The sequence below is a fragment of the Ptiloglossa arizonensis genome, chromosome 4 (assembly GCF_051014685.1).
Source record: "Ptiloglossa arizonensis isolate GNS036 chromosome 4, iyPtiAriz1_principal, whole genome shotgun sequence".
In the NCBI taxonomy this organism is placed as follows: Eukaryota; Metazoa; Arthropoda; class Insecta; order Hymenoptera; family Colletidae; genus Ptiloglossa; species Ptiloglossa arizonensis.
In genome coordinates, this window is record NC_135051.1 from 18,551,331 (window position 1) to 18,572,348 (window position 21,018).

The 21,018-nt window shown below is 42.3% G+C and overlaps 2 protein-coding genes across 9 annotated transcripts in view; both read right to left on the reverse strand.

The window, feature by feature from the left end:
* LOC143145130 (uncharacterized) overlaps positions 1 to 21,018 on the reverse strand; it is a 265,611-nt gene that overhangs the window by 92,815 nt on the left and 151,778 nt on the right. The window lies entirely within an intron of this gene.
* Positions 10,618 to 12,191, reverse strand: LOC143145482 (uncharacterized). The gene is made up of 3 exons (XM_076308889.1): positions 12,108 to 12,191; positions 11,862 to 12,053; positions 10,618 to 11,226 (listed from the first exon to the last, which is right to left on the reverse strand). Exons 1-3 carry the CDS (start codon positions 12,189 to 12,191, stop codon positions 10,993 to 10,995), a joined length of 510 nt encoding a protein of 169 aa, XP_076165004.1. The 3' UTR covers positions 10,618 to 10,992.

Genomic DNA, 21,018 nt, shown 5'->3' on the forward strand with positions numbered 1-21,018 from the left:
TGGACGGTGCAACGACGACGGTGCACACCGGTGCAACGACGACGAGGCAACCAGGCGTCGTGGTGTACGCGATGCTTCCACGGAAAGCAGCTGAATTTCCTCGAAGATTCCTGAAGTTACGACTTCCCCCCCTGGGAGCTTAATCCCCGATGGAAAGGAAGTTGCGACGGTAAATGGCTGGGAGTAGCGTGCACGGTTCACTCTGTTTCTTCACCGAGATAAAATAGAGAGGATAACGCGGAGACGGAGGCAGGAAGAAATATGACGTCCGCTGTTAAAAGCAACTTCGTGCGTATTCGCGTCGTTATACCCCCGTGGCTACCTGGCTGCTTTTTAAGAGAACGTCTACTTCGAACGAGACACGCAGTTGCGCGAATTGGGCTTATCCTTTCAGTAGTAACGGTACGACAGCATGGTGAATATTTTAACGGATTCCCTGATGCAGGAAGCGTTTTTATTTACGGGCTATTTAGTAATTTCTCGACACGAAACAAAACTATTCCTGGCGATTCTATTTCATTGAGTTGGTATTTCGTCTGTGTAACCTGAATACTTTTATTTATCAATTTTATTTTATACTTTACAAGTTTGTGAAACTATTTTTCGAGGTTCGATATATTTTCGGGTTTCTTTTTCATTTAATCTCGTTGTAGACGGTTCTCTGGATTAACATTTTTTACACATTTTCGAGCTTCAAGAAATATCTACATTTATTTTATCATTGTGTATTTATTTTTAACTTCGCTCCTCCGCACTCGTGAACTGACTTGCATTCCTAAGTTGTTTCTTAGTTAATTACATACATTTATTCATTGTTACTCTGAACAGATCGTAGATAAAAAGTGGTGCGGAAAAATATTTTTCTTTCGTTCTAATTCCACCAGATCTGACTTCCAAAGAGGTTCCCTCGATAAGAGTGAAGTTTCCTTCGAATTAAAGATTCAAAATCGAATGAATTTCCTTTTCGTGAGAATATCGAGTTCCAAGTTGAAGGAATTGATTCACCACAAAAATCGCTCTTCAGCAACGACAAATAACAAAACAAGACGCGTTAATAATTATTCCTCGCCGGGAGAATCGTTGAAAATGGTCCGAGACTTGCGCGCAACGTATCGTTTCCCAATGTTTGCGCTCCAGTTCTAATTAATCGGTCGTCCCTCGCTAACGAAATGATATTTCAACAGCTTTTATTTTAATTACTATTCCGATCGTAGAAACGGGTCAACGGGCGATTAACGAAATTAACGATTAATTCGTCGCCCCAAAATTGGGGATGTCCGTACGGCGACGAATCGTTGGAATTCTTTCGATCAACCCCGGAACGCAGGAACGTCGCGTTTCCAGCGATTGTGACACGTAGCTGGAATCACCACGTCGCTGGAACAGAGGGTTCGGAAGTAAAACCGACTTCCGGGACGTCGTCAATCCCTCGAACGGTCCTTCCGCGTATCCGCCTCGTTCCCCGGCCCGATATCCTTTCATTACGCAGCGTGATTCGAGGCAATGGCGTCGCCTCGCAGCAACGATCTCGTTATTTTTCCATCCAGTCCTCGATCGTCCCCCATTCCCTCCATTGCAACACCGTACCACGACGCAGAACATTTTCCGATTAATTACCTGCCCGCGGAGGCTTGCTATCAGCGGAAATTGCTTCGGGATGCCGCTATCGGTCGACGCGCAGCGCCGTTTTTTCTTTTTCTCTTTTTTTCTCTTCTTTTTTGAATTATTAGTCGGTTATCGGATATACGGACCAATCGCCGTAAATACATTCTTGCCGTTCGACGTACCGACGGATTCGATCTACGTAAAACGGAGAGGGGAATCATCGATTTTTCTAGCGACACGAATTCTCTTTGGGAATTTTTCTTTTCGGACTGTGTTCGTAGTGGGAACTTTTCGAATCTACGCAGTGACGGATCTGGTCTCTCGAGGGCCCGTAGTTGACTATTTCGAGGGGTTGTTTTTAATATTTGAAGATTTTTTTATAATTTCGATGTTTAAAGATCGAGCAGAGATATGTGTTGAAAATTGTACATTTTCTCTCTTTCTCATACGATTTAACCAAATGCATCTACGATATTTCATTAACGAGAATTTATGAGACACTCGGTTGCAAATAAAATTAGGAAAAAATTACAAGTGGAAACTTTTCCTTCTCTTCTTTTACCGAGTTTTACGTCCTATCGACCATCGGGTCATTAGCGACGACACAGAGTAGTTTTTCTTTTCTTCTGTAACCATTATATTTTTTGGTAGACGTTGGCTTTCTTTAGGAGTTTCAGTGTGTCATCTATGGGTTCTTGTGACATCAAAGCGATCTCAGACTTTTGTTATACTGTGCGACAACTTTTACATCCGAACGAAAAATGGTTGGTCGATATAATTTACTCGCAGAGATTGCAAAATGGTGGTTATGAAAGTTTAATGAGCTTCGTCATGATTATACTAACTCCCCTCCTTATGTTATCGGTGGATATTTGTTTATCAAAATTCATTTTTCTTGTATACTTCCGAATAGTAATACAATCAAACAAATTAACGAGTAAGTTAAATCTTACTTTAAAGAAAAAACCAATCGATCCTACCATGAACCCCCTTTTAAAGGGGGCCCAAAGTTTCGTCAGTTCCACGATAGATCCGCCCCTGAGTCAATAAGTCAATGCGTTCTTTCTTCCTTTCTTTCTTCCATCGATACCAGCGTCCAGTTTCCTTTTGAGGCTCGAATTTCTTCCTCGCTTTTGCCAATTACCGATGGTTACCTCGACAAATGTTTAACCACGACGTTAACCGTCCATTAGCGAGTCGAATCGTCTCAAATACTCCAAGAACGTGGAGCGGGCTCAGGGAAAAAGGAGATGAGTGGGTTTCATCGCGTATCAGTTACCAAAAGTCGGAGCATTTAAATAAGAAGAAAGAAGAAAAGAAATGAAAAAAAAAAAAAAAAAAATAAAAAGAACTCACGAAAGGGTCCGCGCGGAGAGTGTTTGGCGTCGGTCGTTTACCTCGTTACGAGGTTTGCGCGGCTTTAAATGTCAAGTGGCCTCCGCGCGACTCCGGCAACTACGTACAAGCTCGTCGACATTTGTACCCCCCTCCCCCTACTGTGTTCTACTCGCCTCCCAGCAGTTTTCGTTGACTGTCCTCCCAATCCACCAGTCTCTCTCGTCTGCCTTTTAAGTACCGCGCGCGACGAACGAAACGATATAGCCATCCCCTCCCCTCCGGATTGCCCCCCTTCCGCCTCAAAATAAATTGGGGCACCAATGCGATTCGAGAAGTCCGTGATAAATTGCAGAGCGTTCGTGATCCCCGGAAAACTCACGTTCGTTACGGTAATTCTGTGGCGACAAGTGCGACGAACGATACAACCCTCCCTAGGGTGCCCCGTTTCACGCGTGACCTTCCTAAAGTTGATCGGAGGGGGGCACTAATGCGCTACGAGAAGCGTGATAAATTGCGGAGTGTTCGAGAAATTGCATTTATTGTGCGATTCTGTAGCAACAAATAAAATGATGCAACCCCCCTCCCCCATACAGGTGCCCCGTTTTATGTGCAATCTTGATAAAAAAATTAGGATACTAATACGTTCGGAGAATCTCGTGGTAGATAAAACAATATAGCTCTTGCAAATGCCCGGTTGTATGCGTTGCTCCCCATAAATAAATTGGGGGTACCATATGCTCCAAGAAATCCGTGACAAATCGTAGATAGTTCGTACCCCTCGTGAAATTCTGTTTATTACGCAATTCCGTGGCCCCAAGTGAAATGATGTAGCCCCCCTCGTGTGCCCCGATTTCAACCGTGAAATCGTGTTTATCGAGCAATTCCATCGCTCGCGGAAAAATCGCAGAGCGGGACCACCGCTCGGGTGGTTTTCGCAAATGATTATCCAACGTGGGGTGCTGGCGATCCTTCGTGGTAAATAATTGAAAAGCTCCGCAGCGCTTGGAAAAACGGAGACGTCGGAATCAAAGCTCGTCGGATTCGCTCGTCGGTTCTCGGGTTTGAAATTAAAGTCGAGCTCTCGGCGCAGCGTTACGTAAAAGGGAACCGGATATCGGCCGCTGCGGTCCCTATATAAATGGCGATATTATTGCGGAGCACTGCGGAAAAATATGAGTCCCGTGGATCGATAGCTGTGTCCGGCGTGTGTGTGTCCCCCGCCTGTACCTCCTCCCTCCCACCACCGCGTCTCGTGTATCGAAATCGTAGACGGTGGCTCGCGGTCTTTCGGTGCCCCCCCTCCTTCCACCCCTACCTACCACTCTCCCCCCACCAGTGTACATCGATATCCTACGGGTCCGATTTTTCGCTAACGCGCAGTTTCGTGTTTGCGTTTCCACCTTCCACTCCCCTTGACCCCCTCCTCCGTTCGTGATACACGTTTTCGAGCGAGAGGTTATTCCGTTTGTTCGACGATCGAGTAAACGATGGCCCCGCTTTTCTCTGTTGTTTTTTTCCCCCCTTCTTTTTCTTTTTTCTCTCTCTTCTTTCTTTCTTTTTTTTTCAAATTTCATTCCCTCCGATATCTATTTTCTCGTCGACGAAGTTGCGACCGCCCAAGGGTACAGTTTTATGAAATTCGCGGCAAGGGAGTTCACGGTTTCGTCGATTGAAATGGCTTTTCCCGGTACCCTGGATAAACGTATTCGGGGATTTTCAAGATCGATATTTCGATTTCGAGTATCCGGTGTTCTTCGAATTATCGAGTTTAACGTGGAAAGGGCACGACCTGCCTTCGATTTTAACGAGTTTTTCCAGGATGCTGGAGTATGGGTGCTCTGATAGGGTACGTGGAAGATTAGATGTAGATACTTATTATAGACAGATGTTTCCAGATCAAGATTCAAGAGTGTTCCCACGAAGACTACTTCGAGACTAACGGAGACCTTTTGTTCATACAATAATTTTTAAAATATTGATCTGTGTAAGTAAGGTCTAGATAAGATTCTCTTAATAAAATGTTGCTCTGTCTAGGCTAGGTCTAGGTAAGAATCTCCCATTAAAATATTACTCTATGTAGGCCAGGTCTAGGTGAGAATCTCCCAATAAATACTCTGCACACTTGTTCTTCACGAGCAACTTATTCCCTCCGCAATCACGAACTTAACAGTCACAGCGTTGACTCCGTTTTCTCAGACTCTACATCGGGTATAGTAGAAAGCATTGCTCGCAATTCTACGCGAATTCCATTAATTCCATTCTACGACAGGGTGAGCTATGTTCGTTACCCATCGAAATAATGAAAGTCATCCTCTTTGTATCGACTGTTCCCGATTCACTTAAACGGGTTTCCACTGTTCACGGGAAATCGAATCGACCCCCTCGGCAGCTGCACTTTCTTCAGTTGCACTCTCGGCGAAACCACGAGAGCGCATCGACAGGCTGCGTCCGGCCGACGCTTCGAAACTTCGCGCAGCCCGTGTCGGTGATTGTCGGCGATTGTTGATAAAGGACCGCAATTAACGGACACTTTGCGGCCTGACCGACGGATGCAACCCCCCTCTTCACTCCTACGCCAGTAGCGTTAGCTTCGATGTCCCAGTTGGTTCAGAGGGTATCGAGTAACTGCTCGCGTTTGAAGTTTGCTAATGTTTCGGCAACTGCTAATGTTTCGAGTCATGTTTGGCGAGTCGGTAATTAATTGCGTCGGTATTATTATTCACGGAAGAACCCGTACACTATGCACAATACGTGAGTACAACGCCAAGGTGTAAGAAAACAGTGTAGTAAAAATAAAAAATAATCTTCGAGATGCAACAAAGATGGGGAAGATATCTAACGCAGTAGGTCCAGCCAGATAGTAAGAATAAAGGGAAGTAGGAGTGAAACATAGTCTTCGAGGTGCAATAAAGATGAATAAGACATCTACAGCAGCAGTTTCACCCAAGTAGTAGAAATTAAAAAAGAAACTTCGAGGTGCTGCAAAGATGTAGAAGACATCTAAAGTGGTAGGTCCATCCTGGTGATAAAAATTAAAAATAGTCTTCGAGATCCCTGCAGAGACGGAGGAGACATTTAAAGTAGTAGATTCATCGACGCGTAGTGTAGTAAAATTATTATGAACAAAATCTTTGCCACTCTTCATCGGATTCGAAATTGTTTCGAAAAGTTTAAACGTGTTCGTGTATCCCACCTGAATTATCTACAAATTCTTTCTGCACTTGTTTTTAGTAACAATGTGGGCGAAATATATATTTTTAATTATTTACAAAATTAGTCTTCGATGTGAATAAGATTATTTATAAATATTATTTCTCGAGTATCTTTTTTCTGGTAAAAAGTCAGCTGCTATGGCTAGGGAATTGGTACGATTGAAAAATGTTTCGTCTCTACCCTGTCACGATGTCTCCTTCCTGTCACAATGTCACACGAGCGAAACGTAGCGATCGCGCAGGTAACGAGGCCGTAGCTCGTGCCTCTGCGATCCTTGATTTTACGTGATCGTATTTATGCAACGATCCCCCTCCCCCCCTACCGATTGGAACTCGTCTTCTTCGAGGACACATACGAACGACGTTAAGCGCGTCGCGGAACATCCAAATTGCTTTTTACGTTCCGCGTGCACCGCGACCTTCCCGCGATGTTAAACGCATCTTGCATTTCGCGGCTGGAAACCGAACGACGCTGCATGCATTATTTATCGTCGCGACTCCTGTTGCACACAAAGGTGTTAAGTTTCTTCAAGGTTCGCGCGCGCATCTGTTTAGCGCTCCAGGTGCGTTTGTAGGTCGCTTAGCAGATATTATTATCATTATTTTGGAACGAAGACCCTTTGGTAACAATGAGTGAATATCTAGATACAACTAGATACAACACGAGATTGTTATATTTTTTAACCAGTTCAGGAAAAATTTTCTAGACGCGATGGACTTATTTTTTTTTTTTTTGCATGCTGTAAAATTGCACTGAAATCGGAGGAAGACACTGCGGATCCTCTCCTTGTTAAACTCGGTTAATTAAATTTTTGTAAAGACACGTCGGTCTTATGCACAAAATATCCGTATAAAATATCAATCGCTACAATTTTCGAGTTGTCAAACGCAGGATCTCAGCTGACCGGATAGTCGACTCCGAGTTAAATCTAGGGTTTCCCGGCGGGAAATAAATGATGCTTTCTCGACCAGAAATCAATTGAGTTCGCGAGAATGTATTCTGGACGTGGACTCACATTTTCAGAAAATATTGGCCGCGATGCAAAGCGTAATATTGCAAAGTTCGCTCGAGTCCGAAACCCGATTTCCGAGTTACGCGTGAAAACCCGAGGCGGTACCCACTGAAAAGCAACGTTCTCTATTTATTAGACAAAACGGTCAGTTCGATGCAGAGCACCGACTTTTGAATACGTTTCGAATGGGACTGTGAAACGTCAATCTGAGAAATTGGCACAGCCATTGGCGTCGCAATGCCTTTCTCGATTTCCTCGTGCATGCACTTTTCCAAGGACGACCGTTCGGTTTTACTCCGGGAATTTATAAACGCCCCGGAACCTAGGGGATGAAAATTCGAAATTGAAATTCAATTTCCCAACCGGTTGGAACAACTTCCCACGATTTCGAGCTATACGCTTTTTACCGTGGTTTTCTTGCGACGTTAGAAGAAATTGCATCTCACGGCGAGCGCTCCGTGCGCGAGAACGTAGCTTTCTTTGAATATTCAGAAGTATCGAATAGAGTAACATCTGGAAATAGAAATACAGTTACGAGGCTTTTCAAACTCGTTTCTTTGTTCGTGCTTCTTAACGAATTTCGTACAGTTTGGTAATGCTTTCAAATAGGAATTTAAATTCCACGACGTTGCTCGGTAGAAAAATTGAACGGAACGTTTTTCCCATGGTATTTTCTAACCTGTTTCGCTATGAACTTCTTAACGAATTTGTACTCTCGGGCGATGCTTCGGAATAAGAATTTAAATTGGACCTATCCGGCGTAAAAAGTGGATGAAATAATTTCCATGGAATTTTCTAACCTGTTTCTCTATTAACTTCTTAACGAATTCAGTGATGCTTCGAAATAAAAATTTTAATTCGACTTATTCGCTGTACGAAAAAGACGAAATAGTTTCTATGAAATTTTTTAACTTTTTAACGAATTTGTATCCTTTGGTGATGCTTCCAAATAAGAATTTAAAACTCCACTTATTCGGAGCAGAAACTGGGTGAAATAATTTCCATGACATTTTCTAACCTTTTTCTTTGCTAACTTCTTAACGAATTTGTATTCTTCGGTGATCCTTCGAAATGAGAATTTAAATTCGACTTATTCGCTATAAGAAATAATCCCTATAGTATTTTCTAATCTCTTTTTCTATCGACTTCTTAACGAATTCAGCCATGCTTCGAAATAAGAATTTAAATTCGATTTATTCGCTATAAGAAACGGACGAAATAATTCCTATAGTATTTTCTAACCTCTTTCCTTATTAACTTCTTAATGAGTTTGTATTCTTCGGTAACTCTTCGAACGAAGAATTTAACTTCGATTTGTTAAACGTAAAACATGGACGAAGCTCTAAAAGAACTGTCAGGGAACGTTGAATTTAAATAGAAATATCATCCTGGAGAATGTGAGAGTCCTGACTGGATTTTCTAGAGTACGCGAGCGATCACGAGGAATCGTTCTGCGCATCCGATCGCGAACGCGCCGCGAATTTTTAATTCGCTTCCGTCGTCCATCGGAGGTGTTCCAGGATCTCATTTCAGATAACGAAACTTTTCGTCTTCGAAGCCGAGCTCGCTTAACGAACACCCGGAACGGGCGTCGCCTTCGAATCTTTCACGGGCTGCCCCGCGGCCTGACTGGAAAACTTTTCGAACCGTCCGCGGGTACTTCCGGTCCCGTTTTCTATTCCCAATTCTCGTCGTTGGAACGTCTAATCGAATCCTCTCGGCTCCGCCATTCCCGATTTTCCTCCTCTCGAGCAATGAAGAGCGCTTCGAACTTGCCGCGCGCAAAAGGGGACACGGTATTCGAGCTTTCTTTCGAAACAATTTTTCGCGTCTTCTGAACGACTTCGAGCTTGTATAAATTAGTCACAGAAAACTTAACTTTTACCCATTGTAACGGAGAACTCGAACACATTCGAGAAAAAATCGAATTGTCGGTGGAAATACTTTTGTGCCTTAATCGAGCATTTAACGTGCAAATGACACCATTTTCAATTTTCTCTCGTTTATGTAGAATTTATCGTATCACTGGAACATTTTGCAATGCATATGATCGAGTTGAGAGAGCTACGTGTAAATAGCCTATAAACACGGCTTATTTGATAAATTAATTTCTATTTATTCTTTCAGGGAGGAATTTCTTCTTTTCTCAGAAACTACCAGAAGCTGAATTTTGTTTAATTGTTGTGTTCGATAGCAACATACCCGTCACAAATTATGATTTATTCCTCTAAATATAAAACAAGGATTCAAACAGAGGATAATTCGAATACAGAAAGATATTTTACCGTACAATTAATGAAAAGGTGGTTTTAAATTAGTCAGCGGAAATGGAAGAAGCCGTAGGAGCGCGGTGCTTCGATAAACATGAACTTTAAAAAATTCTGAGAGGATACGAGTAATTAAGAGAAATTTCCTAGTCCCGGTTACAAAGTCTACGCTATTAGCATAGTAATAAAGTACCAGAGGGGATAACCTGGTCGTTCGTTTCTGGAAATCTTTGCTCGCGAGGAATATCCGCCAAGTCATTTCGTTAGGATTTCGCTGACTCCTTGATTAGACGAAATTAATGGACGCGTATTTTGTTCCAGTTACCGGTACTTGAGGTTCCAAACTTTTCAGACGAGTGAAACTGTTTTTCGCGGAAATTAATGTGCCATCGTGAGTAAAATCAACGGGTCGTTCAACTATTTCAACTTTTATCTATTCCACGTTCGCGCGAATCACGGGTAACTTCTGATAGCAATTAAAGAGGGTAACAATGTCCTTTCAATCGCTACCAAATTACGTACTACGTGGAAATAATTAATTCTCTAGACACTAACGAGGTCGTGATGTTCCTCGCGTGTTTTGCATATTAAAGTGCCGCGAGTCTTTCCCCCTAAGAATGGCGGATTAAAATACACTCGCCCGCAAAATTAAAGGATCGGTAATTATTGGCCAAAAAATCGTCAATTTTCGAACGGTTGTGATTCGGTGAAAAATTATCGTAGAATAATAATTTTTTTCTCAAATTAAAAGGAAAAGTCCAGACTTTACAACGCTCTAACCAACATGCTAAACAAAAATTTATTCAACTTCCCAGAGGGCGTTAAACTTTGTAATGGTATCGTAAACTAAAGATTTCGTGCTTTAATTTAAAAAAAGAAATCACAATCCTACGATTATTTGTAATGAAATTACAACGGTTCGAAAATTGAATATTTTTTATGGTTCACCATTGTTTTGGGTCGATTCTCGTTTCTGTGGAAAATCGACAAAGGGTCTTACCTTGTCCTCAGCGAGCGTCCTCGAGGATCTCTGGTCATCTTCGTTCCTTCGTCTCCTGTCTTTTGCCAGGCCGTTTAGGCTTCTGTAGGACAACAGACGACACATGTCGCTGGTCAAATCGGGCAAACGACTTTTGCAGTCGCCGCAGTGGAACTTTTGCTGCGGCATCTCCGCTCGCCAGACTTCCGCCGATCCCTCACTGTAAAACCGGAACTCGCCACGTGCACCCTTCCACCGTTCATCATCTTCCTCGCATCCAGGGACACGCTCGAATCACCCTCGAGCCCCCCGCGAGCTTTTTACACGAAGCTTTCGCACAGCTTTATCTCCACGCGATTCCACGATTCCTCGTGTCCTTCTCGTCGACGAGAAAAATGTTGGTAATTGTTCCAGTTTTTTTTGGAAGGGTTCTCAAATCGCTGGAAAGTTCGTGGAACTTCTGGAGACGACACTTGTGCCCCCCTTCGAAGCTTTTATAGAGCTTTTATAGCGATTTCGATTGCCTCGTGTCTTTCTCGAGACGAAAAAAATGTTGGTAATTGTTCCAGTTTTTTTTTTTAGGTTTTCAGATCAGTAACAAATCGCTGGATAATTCCTGGAACTTCTGGAGACGACACTCGTGCCCCTTTTCGAAGCTTTTGCAGAGCTTTTTTCACGATTTCGGCTCTTCGAGTCCTCTTCGTCTTTTTCTCGACGAAACAAATGGTTTTGGGTTCCCAAATTAGTAACGAGTGGCTGGAAAGTTCATGGAACTTCTGGAGGTGATGTTGCATTCGTGTTCCCTTGGGATTCTAAAATGGACGATTGAAATTTGACGTATTGGACGATATTGAAACGATATCCATGGGTTTTCGTAATTGTCGAGTCTTGCAAAATTTTGTTTGCCTTTTTCGAGTTTGGAGGTATACGATGTTTCGATTTTTTCTTGTTCACGATCGTGACTCTTTAACGAAACTCTGGGTTCGACTTTTTAGCAAAGGGGTCGAATTTTCGTGGTCACGAATCTGGTTGGTAGACACGGAGGTTTCTTTCATTCTCGAAGTAAAATACAATATACAAGGGGTCTGTTCTCGACACAGTGGAACACCTCACGGTACAAAAGAAATATTCTTACGAATGTTGTTCGACATCTTCGTGAAATATTCCAATCTGTACAAATACGGTTCACAATAAACGACGAATAAAAATTCTCTAGAATATAATACTTTAATTGAAGAAGAGTGTGCCAGTAAAAGTGATTGATCACGTTTCAAATATACGTTTGTTAAAATTGTACACGTATTATCGTGTTACACATTTTCTAACTACGCTAGAGATACCAAATGGATTATTCGAGACAAACAAGCATTTTCAAAAATCGGAACCATTCGAACGATATACTACGAATTTTATTCTGCATAACGATTCAAAGAAATTTCATACACACCTCGCACGATTCTTGCATCGTTTCAATTCGAACACCGCACTCGTCGAGACTCCCTTTACAATTTAAATTGTAGTACTCGTCGAATCGCGATTCGAAAATTATTAAAAAATTTCCCTGTGGCTCGAAATTTGCATCCGGCCGAGAATTGCGTCCATCTTTGATCGTATCAAGGGCCGTGTCACGATACACGTGCTTGCAAGGAACCGAAGAAAATTAGGGCGATCGAAAGAAGCCGCTCCTTGGCACAGTTTCACGTAGATCGGGGGTACGGTTTCCACTTGGTTCTTGTCCCACGGTACACACAGAGAGAACCCCCTCTGACCCCCCCATCTGCTCCCTTTCTTTGCGTTTCAGTTAGCGACGTCGCGGTCTTTAAGTCTGTCGTAGACACTTTTCTTCCAGGAATGAAAAATGAAGTAGCCACGTTTGCGCGTCGGATATTTTAAGAAATCGAGGACGCAACGCTCGAAGCAACTTCGTTTGCAAGCTCTTCAGGCTCACTGGACAGATCGAACCATTCCCCGTTCCCCCACCCGGAAGCTTCTGGGTCCACGAAAACACGAACTCGCATCGATAATTCTCTTCGTGAATCCACGAGTTCGTATCTAACTTTTCGAAGCGTCTTAAATCCGTTTTCTGAAATTGTTCCTCGAATTCGAAACGCGGAATTTATTTTCCCATGTTCAAAGAGTAAGTCGTGACATTGTACGACCAATGTACAAACGTGTTCGAGAGAATACACGAATACATAGCGCGAAAGTATTCAATGAATGTAAATAGAGTATTCCCTCGATAAGTGTGAAAACTTTGGGATCGAAATTTACCAGGTAGCGGGGACGAACTTTTCGCACTCACGTAGATCTCAATTTCATATTTATTACGGACACCGACTTCACATTTATCGTGGACCGAAACTTCACATATATCGCGGACCGAAACTTTACATTTATCGTGGACCGCAGTTTCACATTTATCGCGACAATACTGTTTCGTAATCTGTTGGGTCATTATTTCACACGTGTAACGTACGTGTGTATTAATCCGAGAAAGGAACGAGTGTAGAACGACTGTGACGGACCACTCGAGATAAATCGATAGAAGGAAATTGTGAAACCCAAAGGGAAAGCGAACACGTGCATTGAAAGAACAGAGAATCGAGAGTTTATCGGAGGTGTAAACAACGCGAGTTGATCCTCGGTATTGTTCGTTTCTCGATTTTCATTTTTCTTAAACGTGTTTCTTATTTTTTATTCCGATCCAGTCGCACCAAAACGATCGAGGAAATAGAAAAATCGTCTTGCGAGTTCTTGCTGCGTGGATAACCGTGTTCCTCGGGATCAGTAGCACGCGAAACTCGCGTAACTCGCGGAGAATCATTTTTTCGTAGCGGAAACTGTGAGTGAGAAAAATCGAGCGATGATCCACGAACGACTGGCTAACGTGGCATCGAATTCGTGGTTCGTGGTTCGTCTACGAAACGTTTAAAAATACCCGAGGAAGGTGGACGAGGTCACTCGGCCGAGACACAACGTTCGAAGCTCGAAGAAAAAAAAATGTTGAAATTCCTTCGCGAGGAATCCTCCAGCGGAAAATGTGGAAATTGTTCGAGAAAACACGCGGGTGGAATAAACCTCGTTATATTCAGGTCGAAACGAGCCCGTGATTTATTGATAATTTCAATCCGTGATTAGTTCCCCCCAGCTTCAATACGTTCATAATTTACTCGACGCACGGATTTCTCCGGAAGATTAATTATTAATCTTCGATGCCCGCGGCTCTCAATTAAATTGCGTGCCTCGCGCGTGTGCTCGTAATCATTTGAATCGAGACAGCTATAAAATGTTTATTTATTCGTTTGGACAACAACCGGGATGGATCTCTTGACACGATGGTGGGAGAATCGCAGCAATGTTTGCGAAGAAATTTCGTGTTCCATGTAATTCCAATTAATGTACTATTGTTATCGGACTATTAATATTGCGTTGTCGTTAATGCCCCCTGTTAATGAATTACAATTTGTTCGTACATGTTAGTTATTAACGTCGATAATGCCCGAGGCTTGTTTCCGGGTACACAGGGTGGTGTTTTTGAAAAATGGAATTGGTTTTGGCGTTGAGTGACCCGATACTAATGGGTATTATTTATCGTATTATTACATTAAACTAGTTTCAAGAGGAGGTCACGAGGTGACCCGATGATATACACGCATTCTATGATTATCGACATTTGGGTTTCGCAGGAGTTAGGTCTGCTAAAGGTCGATTTGGTACATTGATGTCAATACACGATGGTTAATGATTACTTAGGGTATTTATTTAATTGGTCAGTTTGAGTTCATTGTGTTATCGATTCAGTTTCATCGTAATAGGGATTCTTCTCTTGGAAAAATGGAGTTCAGGTCGGTTAAAGGGTAACCTAACGCACCGATATTGTGGTCCTCGTTACTCAGGGTTGGGATCAGATTGGTCGGTTGAGTTTTATTATTCCACGTAACCAGTCTCACCGAAAAATGCTTCTTAAAACCACTGTAATTTTCACGGCAGTTTACGATCGCAGTTCACAGCGCATCGAGACTCTTTCCGCGAATTACACGCGCTAATGGACACGCGTTACCAAAAACGCACCGACCAGGTGGACCATGTAAAAACATTGAAACCGGCTACCCAGGCGATTTCATGGATTTAACGACGTCTAATTGCAGGTCGTTAAGGATTTCATGCCCGTCCAGACACTGGTGAACGCTTCTCCGGAGTGTGTCCTTAAATGCTCGATTTGTACGTAGCCAGGGCTCGGTAAAAGAATTTGAGAAAATGTAATAACCGACTTCAGTCTCGCCACCCACGACGCGTTGGCCGTGTAATTGAACGTCCGTGTCGAAACGAAAAGGGAGCTGTAGAGATTAGGGCAAAAATAATAATGGAAGAATATTCGACGTTGGAGACTTTTGGCTGCTTTTTTTGAAATTCTTCGACAATGGAGTGTTAAAATTTTAAACCCGACAGCACGGGTTTCAAAATTACACTTGCGTAACGAAAGAAGTCACCCGATATATAATATATTTCCATAGAACAGTAAGACACACGAGTTACTGAGTAGTCAGAAAAATCAATTCGATTTTCGTCAATTTCACGGCAAACTATTTTTTTTTTGCCAATTTTTGTCGAATCTTAAGAATCAATATCGAAAAAAATTTCATATCGTCAATTTTTTGAATAACAAAGCCCCAAAGGGAACAATTTTATTCTCTTTTTCTTTTAACTTATTTTTGTATTTACAGTTAGTGTATATTTTCGGTATACCAAGTATATAGTAAAAATATATATAAATATAAAATGATTTCAATCTGTTTTAACATTGAATCCCACAAATTCAGTAAGAATGAAATTTAAAAAAATTCTTCAAATCACTCCTGTTTCGATATTCGATTCTGGAATATTTTTTTTATTTATTTCTACCGACTAAGTGGGCCACAATTTTTAATTTTGAATACCCAGGAACAATTCATCGGTTGAAACAACGCTTGCAGAATTTTTGGATGGCCTCGAACGATCTAGCTTCCGGTGTCCCAAGCCCTAACGAGTTTGAACTGGGCCAGCTGTCCTGCAGCAATTATCGTTGCCAGAACGGTAATAAAGACGAGCTTTTATCGTTACGGTGCCACTGTTTGGTGCGCGCGCGTGCAACCAAAGGAGTTAACAAAATTTCACGCCTAAATTGCTGGGAAAAGTCGTTCGTGGCACTCGCGACCCTGTACTAATTATTCGCGAAGGGACGTTCCTCTAGCTAATTGAATACATCCACGCTGATTTCTCGTCGCCCCCTCCTCATCCCCATCCTGCTCCCCCCACCCCTAGTGACTCGATGGAGCGGGACAATCGTTCTTTTGTTTCTTTTGGTCCGACACAGGGCGAAGCTTCGAGCTCCGTAATTGGATTCGCCGGCAATTAAGAGGCGACCGCTCGTCGGAGGGGGCGGGAGGAGGGATGGGGGGACAGTTTATGGTTTATACAGGCCGCGTCGCGAAGAACGCGCAATTAATGTCGCATTAGCTCCGAGAAAGGCGTCGATCTTCCTTATTAGTTTTGCGCGCTCTTCGATGAATTAAAGGGGAATACCAGTTTTGGTAAGAAAAATGTGATTACTTGAGATTTTTTTTCGATGGCACATAACGTTCGAAATAAATGTTCGATACGTGCATCAAAAGTGTACATTTCGCACAGGATTTTTGCGAAGTTTCGTAAAAATACGGGCACGCGCGTAGAAGGTACGAGCGTTTTTGTGCTGTGGTGCATGAATTTTCTGATCGCACGGTAGGGGGGTGGATTTCGCCGGAATTGAACATGGTTGGAATTTTTCGAAAGTAAACAAATGTCGCTGTTTGTGCGCGTAAGGAATTTTAAAAATATTGACTCGTTAAGAAATGGCAAATTTTTAAAGAAACAAATTGTATCCTTTTAAAGAACATCGACAGTATTTGAAGTTTTCTCAAGAATTTTCGGAGTGAAAAAAGAATCCGTAAATGTACTATTAGGGAATAATGTTGCGAATATACAGTTAAAATTTCAAGTCGATCGGACGAGTATTTTCCGAGGGGTACGTCGGGGGGTCGAGGGGTACCGTGACGTGTAGAGGAATATTGGGAAATTCGGGGTTAATCGATAAAAATGGGAATATTTCTCGAGCCAGGGCCAAGGTCTGAACGAGTGCCGATTTATTTGAAACTCGATAAGTTCTCAGACACGAGACGCGCCATGTGGAAGCTGCTTCTTTCATCCTCGAGACGAAAAAAACCGAATTACGATCTGCTCCATTTGTTCTCGGGAATTGGTAGGAAGGAGCAAAAAGCAATGACGAGGTTAACTAAGATTGATTCCTCCGAGACTATTATTCTTCGACGATCAATGTAGCGTATACAATCTCATCCGACCTTAAAAAGAATACCTTCGAGAATATACATGGGTGTTGGACCGCGTTAGTCAAGAGTCAATCGAGCGTACGTTTCTCGCGAATCGAGTCTCGTTCCCGTGGAACTCTACTTCCACAAATTCGTGATACTTTTACCACCGAATAAGAAACTATCGCGATCGGGAGAAGTTTCTAAAAAATGTTTGTTCACGGAGCTACACGCTGTAAGCTACACGTGGGTCCTTCTCGACTATTAAAAAAGAGAAACAATTCGCGATGCTTTACCACTGGAAAAGAAACTATCGTGTTCTGGAAAATGTCTAAAAAACACTTATTTACTGAAATACACGTTGTAAGCCCTCTGTGGGTCCCCTTGGACTTTCTAAAAGAAGAGAAATTCTATGTAAGACATCTATGCACATAAACTTTCTTCTCAAGCTACTAATTTTCCTCGAAAACAATTCATAAATAAGTTTTACCTTCTGTAAAACTTTCTCTTTTATTTCCTCGATATAAGCTATCTGAAAAGAGAATGAAATTTCGCGTAAAAAAAGATTACATAAACTTTCTCTCTACCTTGTAAATAAAAAATTAAATAAAATCCTATTCGTAGAGCACTTTAACTACACTCTTTCCATCCTTCACCTGTAAGTGCTTGTCTTTTATACTAGTCTTTTACAGTAGGTGCTATACATTTCTGGGGGAGGGGGGGGGGGGGGGGGCACCACCCGGAAGTTACAGTCTCTGCGCATTTTCACTCGGTCTCAAACATTCTTCGCGCTCGTACAGCTTTTATAATGTTGCGAACATTATAGACGTATTACGAGCACACAACAAGAATAACGAGGGGGGATTGAACGCCCCCCTTTCCCCTGGAAAGTGGGGTCGGTTGGCTCGTCGCCTCGAATAATTGTCCTCGTAGACGGAAGAGGGGAATTTCGCTCGAAATTAGACAACCGCCGCCCGCCCCCCCCTTTGCTTCGTTTCCGCGAGTCTTCTCATCGGAGAAGCATCTCGCGACGACGCCTTGGGTAAAAACGAAATTGAGCGCGTCTAGCGACGAACAACGCGTTGCCTAGCGTCTCTCGGGAGCGTCCTGTGCCGACGTCGACGTCGACGTGTCAGGTATAATGCAATCTCGGGTGTGTCTCTCATCCGCGCCGCGTGGAGAATACGACGAGAGCGTGTAAGTTTATTAGAGGGCTGCAGAGGCTCACTGGCTTCGACCAGGATGAAAGGATTCGCGGGAAATCCGCGAGGAACTGCCTCGAGAACTTTCTCGAGAACCGACAGACGATCGAAAGTTTCCACGAGCTGACTATACTATAAATCGTAAATATCATGGGCGAAGTAATCGGTGGGGGGAGGTGGTGGTGTATAACGTGCTACTTGGAACGATTAGGTCGAGCTTCGCGGCGATCTTCGAAACGAGGGAATGAAAATTAATGGCGGATATTACTCGTTATCAGGGAAAATCAATAATTGTGTACAGGGGGGACAGAAGAGGGATTGGATGAATTTATTTTAGAGTCGATACCGATTTTTTATTTGGTTTCTTTTTTTTTTGTATTGTAAAAATTTTTTCGAGTATGTGTAATAGTTATTCTTGGGGAGAGATTACTTTTTTTGTAATTTAATTAAAATTTATTTCGGTTAGGAGTTTCGAATTTGTGTAACGCGAAGAACATTCTAATGTTAGTATATAATTCCAATGATATTGGAAATGTTTTTATTGCGAGAGAGAGAATCTGGTGAAAAATGTAAAAGGTAATACGATACAGGGTTGCAGTACTTAAAATATGGTATTGTATTTTAAATTACGCACGTGAATTATCAATGAGGAGGTGAAAAATAATATTTGCGAGAGAAGAACCGGTAAACAATGTGGAGGGTAATACAACATTGGAGTATTTAAAACGTAGTATATTTTTTACGGCATACCGAATCATAGTTGTGTACGTGCATTACCAACGAAGAGTTGAAAAGTAATATTTTCTCTTGATGAAAATAAAACTACCCCTTTTACCTTAATTAATTCTCCAACTCTGAATTACTTCATTACTTTGTGGTATCGGTAATTCAAGTGTTATTGGAATACACAATATTAAATATACCAAAGATTGTACAATGTTTTCAACCTTCTTAGGACGAAGATAACGTACCTGAATAACAAAAGAAAATCTAGACAATATTATTCAGAAGAAAATTGAAATTTCACTTTCATCCAACTGGATTCTTCTACCTAGATATTTCCCCCCACTATTATTCTATACTATACCATTGTACCATCTTTCCAACCTTCTTAGTATGAAGATTATGTACCTAAATAACAAAAGAAAACCCAGAAAATATTACTCAGAAGAAAATTCACAATTTCCTCTTCTATTATATTCTATACTATTTTATACCCTTCTACTGCGCTATTGTAGCAACTTTCCTATTTTCTAAAGATCAAAATAATATACATCATTAAATTGTGCCCAAAAAATAATACTTCTTCCACCACCTACACAATTATTAAATGAAATGAAAATACCCTTCCACAGAATTCCCTCCTCTATAATCTTCTTCTAATATTCCTGGAATTGTTGACTCGTTATCCGAGTCCCCTGCACTGTACCAACCGTGAAACGAAGCTTCGAAATCTTCGCTGATATCGTGATCGGTTTCGCGAAAATTTCACCGCCCGAGAAATTCCGCGCGCGGAATACGGCGACCGTTTGACCTAATAACGTTAGCGAGCAGCGGCAGCGCTCCGGAAAGAGATAAGGCGAAGCGAGAAATTGTAAGAGGGTGGTGTCGGAGGAATTATTAGCATTTCAATAAGAAAGAGAAACTCGTAGCCGTTTGTAACACGGCTACACGCGAATGGTCGGCTAATGTCTGGCCGCGGTTTACACAGACACCGATAATCCAGCCGCGAGAAATTCCGGGAACAATGGGGGGCTATAGCCCCCCTTCCATCCGCCTCTCTCCTTTTCACCCACGCCTTTCTCAGCAAGTAAATAATATCTGGATTAAAATCGCGGCCGCGAAGTCGTCTCGAGGCGGGAAATACCCTCGAGTTTCCGCGACAAAACAGAGCGCGCTGTTTCTTCGAACGTAGTCGGCGCCACGAGATTTACTTTAAGAGGGGGGCAGAAGTGGGGGACGGGGGAATGGAAGGGGCACGCCTCGGATAATTACGCGCGCTCTTGACGTCCAAACGAAGCGGATTTTACGCCTTTCGAGCGCGATATCGCGGTTCATGGTAATGGAAATTGTGTTTCTTTCTTCGAGATTTACGTACAGCGGGTAATTAAATTATCAGGAACACTGTGAAACTAGTGTTTGTTCCAAGTTTCGTTGAGAATGGAATTGAAAATACGTTTAAGTAAGTAGCAACGTTTTGCAACTATTACAAAGCTTTCAAGATTAAAATATATATATAAGTGTTGATATCTGGTTATGCCAATTTTCTTATTTATAATTGAACATTTTTTTCAAAGAGTTTCCTTATATTTCTGAATTGTGACATCACGTGGATGTAAGTTTCTTAATTGATTGACGTTTATTGGATGCAAAGGTCAGTGTGGTCAAATATTCGTGTATATATTTTTCCATAGAAATGTTTAAACGCCCAATTTAAACATTCTCCGACCGTTGCTGGAATTTCTAACAAGTCTATCCGTTTATTTCATTCTCAAGAAACAATTCCATTCATTGTCGTATTATTACGACCGAGGAGGGGGGCGGGCTAAAAATATCGCGATGCAAATGCACAGTTGCGCGTGTAGACAAGAAAAACGAAGTGTCGAATTATGATACGGTAAACTGCTGTCACTGTCTCTTATAAAGTTATAAAGGTCCCTGACATATTGTTTCGCGTTGTCCGGGGATACTTTATTTCCATACGAGACCATAAATCCGTCCGTTATTAGATAGTGCTTCCATTAATGTTGTTGCGGACTCTAACGAAGCACGTGGATATGAAACGGTACCCTCGAGTATCGAGCACACCAGCGAATTCACGGTGACCGTAAAGACACCCATTCGCTTCTTCGAAATCGACCTACGCGAATTATTCGAACCTCGGTACGCGTTCTACGGAACAATGGAACGATCGATAATCGCCACGGTGCCCCACGTCATACCCCTTCTACCCTGTCGCGATAAATTCGCTTTTCCGTTCATAACCGCGGGCACGAAGTTGGATCGTAAACACGCAAAGCTTACTCGAGACTCGAGGCCACCTGCGAAACGTACCGTTCAA

Bases quoted from the DNA above. Each gene is read 5' to 3' on its own strand.
- LOC143145482 (XM_076308889.1), bottom strand. From the start codon at position 12,191: ATGGGGGGGTCAGAGGGGGTTCTCTCTGTGTGTACCGTGGGACAAGAA. The intron at 12,054-12,107 runs GTGCCAAGGAGC...GTTCCTTGCAAG, and splicing joins CCCCCGATCTACGTGAAACT to CACGTGTATCGTGACACGGC. The intron at 11,227-11,861 runs GTGTGTATGAAA...CGTCCATTTTAG, and splicing joins CGATGCAAGAATCGTGCGAG to AATCCCAAGGGAACACGAAT.